This window comes from Barbus barbus (assembly GCF_936440315.1).
Source record: "Barbus barbus genome assembly, chromosome: 41".
NCBI lineage: Eukaryota > Metazoa > Chordata > Actinopteri > Cypriniformes > Cyprinidae > Barbus > Barbus barbus.
In genome coordinates, this window is record NC_136719.1 from 26,248,901 (window position 1) to 26,256,400 (window position 7,500).

Below are 7,500 nucleotides of genomic sequence, written 5' to 3' on the forward strand. Positions count from 1 at the left end.
TTTGTTTTATTATAATTATTTGTTTTAAAATCATTTTAAAGTGATTTATTTGAACTTTATATTTTATTGCTTTTAAATGATACATTTTACATTTTAAAATTATTTGTTTTATTTTAAAATTATTTAAATTTTATATTTTGTTGTTTTTAAATGATACATTTTATATTTGTTTTATTTTAATATTATTTGTTTTATTATAAAATGGTTTAACATTTGTATGTTTGTTTTAAAATGAATTATTTTAATTTAACATCTTTTGTTTTAGATTACATATTTTTTAATTTACATTTGTTTTATTTTGGAATTATTTGAATGATTTAGATTTTTTATTTATTTTACTTTTGCCTTGCCTTGTCTTGTTTTTGTTGTTTTTAAAGAATTTATTTTCATTCTGCATTTTTTTTATTTATGTTTTTTTTATTACAAATGTATTTTAATTTGCTGTTTTCTGTGAATCTCAGCAGTAATGGAGTCGGACGGGACGTTCTGGAAGATCAGACAGAGAACGTGTCATTCATTATTCAGTGTGTCTCCATCCATCACACGCCTGCTTTCTCTCATCACTTCTGACTGACTTTGTGTGAAACAGGAAATGAGATGCTCCTGTTCAGCAGTGATAATGTTCACGCTGCTCTTCTGCATCTGATGAACGCGTTACTGAGCTCCAAATACCATCATAAAGCATCATAAAAGTGACTTGTACACTATATTGTAAGTTGGAACAGACTGGAATTTCAAAATTCAAGATTTTCATATATTTAAAAAATTATAAAATGTATTAAATAATTATATGTATATATTAACTCATAATCAACACTTGATTATATTTAAAATTTGTAATATATAAAATAAATAATAACATATAAAATTGAATTTGTTATTCACCTAAATCTTAATATTTAAATAAATATATTAAAATATTTAAATTATATTTAAAAATTATAAATGTTTAATATTTGTTCATTTCTAATATATATATATATACAAAATTTACAATATAGTTTATATATATATATATATATATATATATACAATTTAATAAATTTTACCTAAATCTTCATAATATTTAAATAAATATATTTAAATGCTTAATTTGAAATATATAAAATAACTAATAATATATACAATTTCCTGTATATATACCTTAATCTTCATATATATATATATATATATATATATATATATCTTTATATTTAAAATGTGAAATATATAAAATAAATAATATTCAATTAAATTTATTTACCAAAATCGTAATATTCAAATTTATATATTTAAATAATATTAACAATTTATAAATATGTTTAAAATGTGTAATGTATAAAATTAATAATAATATATAAAATGTAATTTGCTATTCACCTAAATCTTAAGTCTGAGACACTTTTTCATTCAGTAAAATGTCTCTAATTTGTTTTCCACAGAAGAAAGAAAATCAAACGAATCTGAGTGACTTGAGGGACAGTAAATGATGACAAATTGATCATTTCTGGGCAAACGATCTCTTTAAATAGTCTTTTTTGTGTGTTGTTATTGTTCATTAAAACTATTAAAAATAGTTTTCAATAATTAAAATTAAATTAAATATTAGAAAACTGTCGGAAAAAGTAATTAAAAATTTTTAAAAGTACTAAAATTACTAAAACTGAAATATAAAAAACTTAAAATAAAATTATTACAACTTTTAAAATGAAAACTGACAATATAAAATAAAAGCTAATTCAAAATACGAATAAATACTTGAATAGTATAAAAATAGTAACACTCTAGTATTGATTGTGAGTCTCTTAAGGAAATGCAAATGCTCTCAAAATAATCAATGAGCAGGATGTATTACTAATAGATGATTATTGATCAGCCTGATTAACAGATTGACATGTGGCCGTTTTGAGCCGATCAGCATTAACTGAACCCGTCTCACTGATGAACAGAAGTGTTAGAGCTTGTATCCTTGTGTTTGTGCAAAATAAATGCAGATTATTTTGGTGTATTTTGGCAGCCCCACCTGTTTTCCGTCCAGCGTGTAGAGTCTCTTCACGACGCCGGAGTCCAGTTTGATGGCTTCGGTGATATCGGCGAGCACCTGCTCAAACGAGTGCGCCGTCTTCTTATTTAGCAGGATCCTCACAGCCTTCCTGGGCTTCACGCCGCTCCGGATCACCGTCACCAGTTTGGGTTTGATGAAGTCTTTCGTCTCCCTCGACTCTCCAGCTGTGCGCTGAGGCCCTGGGCGCTCGGCTCCGCCCCCAGGCCCCGCCAGCCGCGAGCCCCAGTTAGGGTTGATGTTCTTGGTGTAGTCCACCTTCCTGTAGGGCTCGTTTGAGGCGCAGACATAACTCTCACCTGCGGCAGGAACACGGAGGGTTAGTCCAGATTCACAAACTGAGCTCAAATATTTACTATATGTCATAATTCAACAACACAACGGTTGCATGTTCACGGTTCTTTGAGGCCGGTTAATGGCCACGTGGCATGCAGGTTATCAAATACAATATTTCATCTTTTTAGTAAGTGTTGTATTTTAATTGATTTATTTTAAAATAATTTATTTTAATTTTATATTTTTATTTGGCTTCAAAAACTATTACATTTATTGTTTGTTATTTCTAAATTATTTATTTTATTTTTCGCATTTATTTTAAAATAATTTATTTTAACTTAAAATTTGTTATAATTTTAAATTATTTTTTAATAATAATTAATTATTATTTTGTATTTTAATTTTTCTTAAAAAATATATTTTATTTTTATTTCAAATTTTTTATGTTGTATTAATTTTTTTATTTTATATTTTCATTTTTCTTCAAAAATTTCAAACTTCTATTTATTTGACTTTTTTGTTATTTCTAAGTAATGTTTTGTTTTGTTTCAATTAAAAAAAACATTTTTTTTGTTTTGTTTCAAAATATTTATTTTAATTTTACATTTGTTTCACATTTTATATTTGTTTTATTTTTAAATTGTTTATTTGACATTTGTTTTATTTTTTAATTTTCTTAATTTTACATTATTGTTTTCATTTTTATTTTAATTTCACATTGTTTGTATTTGATTTCTAAATGATTTAACTCACAAAATGTAACAAAAATAGAAATGTGGCAAAAAACTGAAATAGGTTTAAGTACTAAAATTACTGAAACTACAACTGAAATAACAATTAATTAAAGCTAGATAGATTTTTTTTGGTTTAATTTGTCATTTTTGTTTTAATTTACATTAAATTATTTTAATTTTTATTAGATTTTTTTAAGTCTACTTTCACATTTGTATATATTATTTAACTTACGAAATTTAAATAAAAATTAGAACTGTTTCCTTGGTAATTAACTGAAATGGGTTTACCTAAAAGTACTAAAAGTTAAACTTAAAAATTAATTAAAGCCATGTAATTTTTTAAAGTTTTATTTTAAAATTATTCATTTTAATTTCATAGTTTTATTATTTAATTTATTATAGTATTTCCATGTACTCACGAGCCCCATTTTCAGAAATTCCTGGCACAGAGTAACGGAATTATTTAAAGTCAAAATTCCTTTATGGTTGCTAGGATGTTCTGGGTGGTTGCTAGGGTTGCAAAAGCAAAGTTGGACCACCATCTGCATCCATCTGATCAGCTGTGAAGATGCTGATGCAGCGATTGATCCTCCTGCTGACAGCAGCTTCATTCACTCAGCTGACTGACCCCGATCGCCATGGCGACGTGACCCTGGGGTCAGACCTGACCTGTGCTTTAATACTGCAATCCAGCGGCTCACGCCTGAACTCATCTCACGCTTCTGCTGATTCATGTCTGTGACGCTCGAGATCACATCAAGCTCCTCGAGGTCAAAGAAACGCTCCGGATGTTTGAGTTAAATAAGCTCATGCTCACACACCTACAGTAGTGTGGAATAATTCAGATTACTGAAGCCTCTTCTGCTCGCCTAGGCTGCATTCATTTGATCAAAAATACAGAAAAAACTGAAAAAAATGTGAAATATTATTACTATGTAACATAAGTCTTCTATGTGAATATGTGTTAAACTGTAGTTTATTTCTGTGATCTGCAGCTGTATTTTCAGCATCATTACTCCAATCTTCAGTGTCACATGATCTTCAGAAATCATAATAATATACTGATTTACAGCTCATTGTGCAGCACAACTGTGTTCAACATTGATAATAATCAGAAATGTTTGTTGAGCAGTATATCAGTATATTATTATGATTTCTGAAGATCATGTGACACTGAAGATTGGAGTAATGATGCTGAAAATACAGCTGCAGATCACAGAAATAAACTACAGTTTAACACATATTCACATAGAAGACTGTTATGTTACATTGTAATAATATTTCACTATTTTTACTGCATTTTTGTTCACAAAATGCAGCCTTGTTGAGCATGAATATTCAAAACGAACCTTCAAAACCTTAATCTCTGGAAAACTTAAACTGCTGATTGTGCAGAGAATTTGATAAAACAAAGAAACAAATCTTAAAAACGACTTAAAAAAACTCTAACTCTAATTTACAACTTAAAAGTCCTCAAGCAGGAACATAAAGGGTTTTCTGCATCAGTGTGTCCACCGGTCATCGATCGCCTGCCGCTGTAATGGACGCTGTGTTCAGATGAACTAATGACTGATCAATCAGAGTGACTGTGTGTGTGTGTGTGTGTGTTTGTGAGAGAGTGTGTGTGTGTGTGTGTGTGTGTGTGTGTGTTTGTTTGTGAGAGAGTGTGTGTGTCTGTGACTGTGTGTGAGAGTGTGTGTGTGTGTGTGTGTGTGTGTGTGTGTGAGAGAGAGTGTGTGAAGTGACTGAGCGTTCACGATCTGAGCTTAAATCATTCAGACTCACTTGAGCGATCAACACAAGTGTTCATGAAAACACCAGCGGCTCATATTTCATCCCCACTCACACAAAAAGATGCTACTGTTTTGCACGAGTTATGCATATTTAAGATTTGCATGCATGCAATTTCTATCACAATCTTTCACAAAATTCAAATTTTTGCAAATGCAAAATAAATTATATTGTGTTTTGCATAAATGTTATGCCTATTTAAGTAGTTTTTAGTAGATTTTTATGTACTGGGACATCATTTTCATTACATTTTTCCACACAAATCTTATTATTGCAATGTATTTAGACAACTTCTGAAGGTTTTTTCTTTGACATTTTACATGTGTTAACTGATAGTAATGATAATATCTTTTTAGAATTGGAGGGGAATGTGCTGAATTTCCACAACGAGACTAATTGTGTAAACGGCATGATTATAACATTTCTTTTATTGTTTTTGTAGCAATGTTTGTTACTGATCAAATCAAATGCAGGGAAATAAAATATTTCATGTTTTTAGGAAATGTTTTCTTTTGATTGGTTTTCATTTAAAATTATTAATTGTAATTTTAAATTTTTATGTTTTGTTTTAAAATTATTTACTCTAATTTTAAATGTTTTAATTAAATTAATATTTGTTTTAATTTGACATTTTTGTTTTAAAATTATTTTAATTTGTACATTATTTGTTGTATTTTTTAATGTAATTTTACGTTTTATTTTGAAATTAAATTTTATATTTTTTTAACTAATATATATATATATACGTATATATATATTTTTTTTTTGTAATTTTCTTAATTTTAAGTTATTTGTTATTTTAAATAATAGTTGGTCACTAGCTGGGTTAAACTGGTCATTATTAAGCTGGCGAGTAACAAATCAGCCTCATGCAGTCCAGTGACTCACTTTGTGCTCTTATGATAAATAGCTTGTTATGGGATGGGATAAAAGTATTTGCTTAATGACTAAATGTAAATGTTCCAGCTGGTTCTACTTGATTTTCAAGTAGCTTCAAAGGGAAGTGCTTACTATTTTAAACCAGAGTCTCCATCAGGAATTTTCTGTTTTTATTTCAGTTCTGGGGTCTTCATTTAATTGTTTTAATTGTGGGTACATTTCATTTTCCATTAATAATTTGTAATATATTTTTAAAATATATAATTTTATGTTTTAAAATTTTAAATATATTATTTATATATAAATAAAAAATATTATATGGCTGAATATTAATATTATATATTTTATAAATGTAATTAAATATATATAAAATATTTAAATATATGCAAATATATATTATATATTATAACACACACACACACATGCGTGTGTCTGCACATATATATATATATATATATATAATTTATATTAATATAAATAAATATTTAGTTTATTCTACAAACATAATATCATATGCTATTACAATGTAATGTAATAACCTGGTCTGCCTGGAAGAAAAGATTGTGAAGTCTCAGTGGAATTGATAAAGGATAAATAAATAATGTAATATTAATATTACATGATTATTATATTAATATTACATATAATGTAACATTGTTATATTTTATTTGCTTGAATATTTTTTATATTGATGTATTAAAACGTAGCATTGTATTACATTACAAATAATAATATAACAACATATTGTATACAAATAATATATTATTAGTAGTATAATATTTCACTACAGCTCATATGTAACATGCATGTGCCGAGTGAGGAACCTTGAACCTCTATGGACCATTAAAGCGCTTCGAACCTGCAACCCTTCACCTTCTTACTCGGTCATAATTCAGACACAGATCTACAAGATGTCTGTTAAAGATGGCTTGATCTGGAAAGCATCTGACAGAGGTCTGTAAGAGGTCAGTTTAACATACATTCTAAATCATAAAGATCTTAAAGACATCTAATAAACGTTTATTTGACATCTGGTAGGAAACGTCCTATAGATGTATTGCAGATATGCAAACGCTCTAAAAACGCGTCTTGCAGATGTAAATGCAGACGTCTCCGTGATGTTTCCGTGAATGCCTGACCTTCCTCGAGATCGTCGAGGCTCGTGATCTTCCTCGCGCCGTCCGCGCTGTAGATGCTGCGCACACCTTGCGGCAGGTGCAGGTTGTCGGCGAGCGCGCGCGTCAGCTCGGCCAGCAGCGCGTCCAGGGATCTGAAGCGGTCGCCGGACACCGCGTACACCAGACCCTTGAAGTACCGGTCTCCGTTCCGGTAGAAGCGGACCTTCTTTGCGCGCTTCTCGGAGCTGAGCGCCTGCAGAGTGCGCGTGCGGTAGAAGCTGCAGTTGGCGCTGTGCGCGGGGCTTGGGACCAGACTGCTAGCGCGCGAGCCCGAACCACCGGCGGCGGCGGCGGCGGAGCGTTTGGAGCGGCGCGCCTTGTCCCGCTCGTCAAAGTGCTCGAGCTCGATGCTTCTGCTGAGAGACATTGTCCTTTCCGGTAAACGTTCCTTCCTTCTGTTTCTATCGCGCGCACTGATCGCCGGAGTCAGCTATTGTCATCAGCGCGAGCGACGGACGCGCCGCTCTCCCCGCCGCGCGTTTACTGGGCGCATCATTTGCATCAACACAAAAGCGCCCGGCTTTTATTCCGCGAAACGCGCTATCGAACGGAAATATTTCGGTAAATGACCGCGTCACGCAAGCTGTTGTAGAAAAACCTG

At 30.8% G+C, this 7,500-nt stretch overlaps 1 protein-coding gene across 1 annotated transcript in view; it reads right to left on the minus strand.

The window, feature by feature from the left end:
- Positions 1 to 7,266, minus strand: part of LOC306860956 (serine/threonine-protein kinase DCLK2) — a gene marked incomplete at both ends in the record, with an annotated part of 16,194 nt that extends 8,928 nt beyond the window's left edge. Inside the window, 2 exons of the mRNA XM_079402979.1 lie at positions 2,003 to 2,340; positions 6,861 to 7,266. Of these exons, the coding sequence (XP_079259105.1) occupies positions 2,003 to 2,340; positions 6,861 to 7,266 (744 nt within the window). The remainder of the gene's footprint in view (positions 1 to 2,002; positions 2,341 to 6,860) is intronic.
- Positions 7,267 to 7,500: the final 234 nt, after the last annotated feature.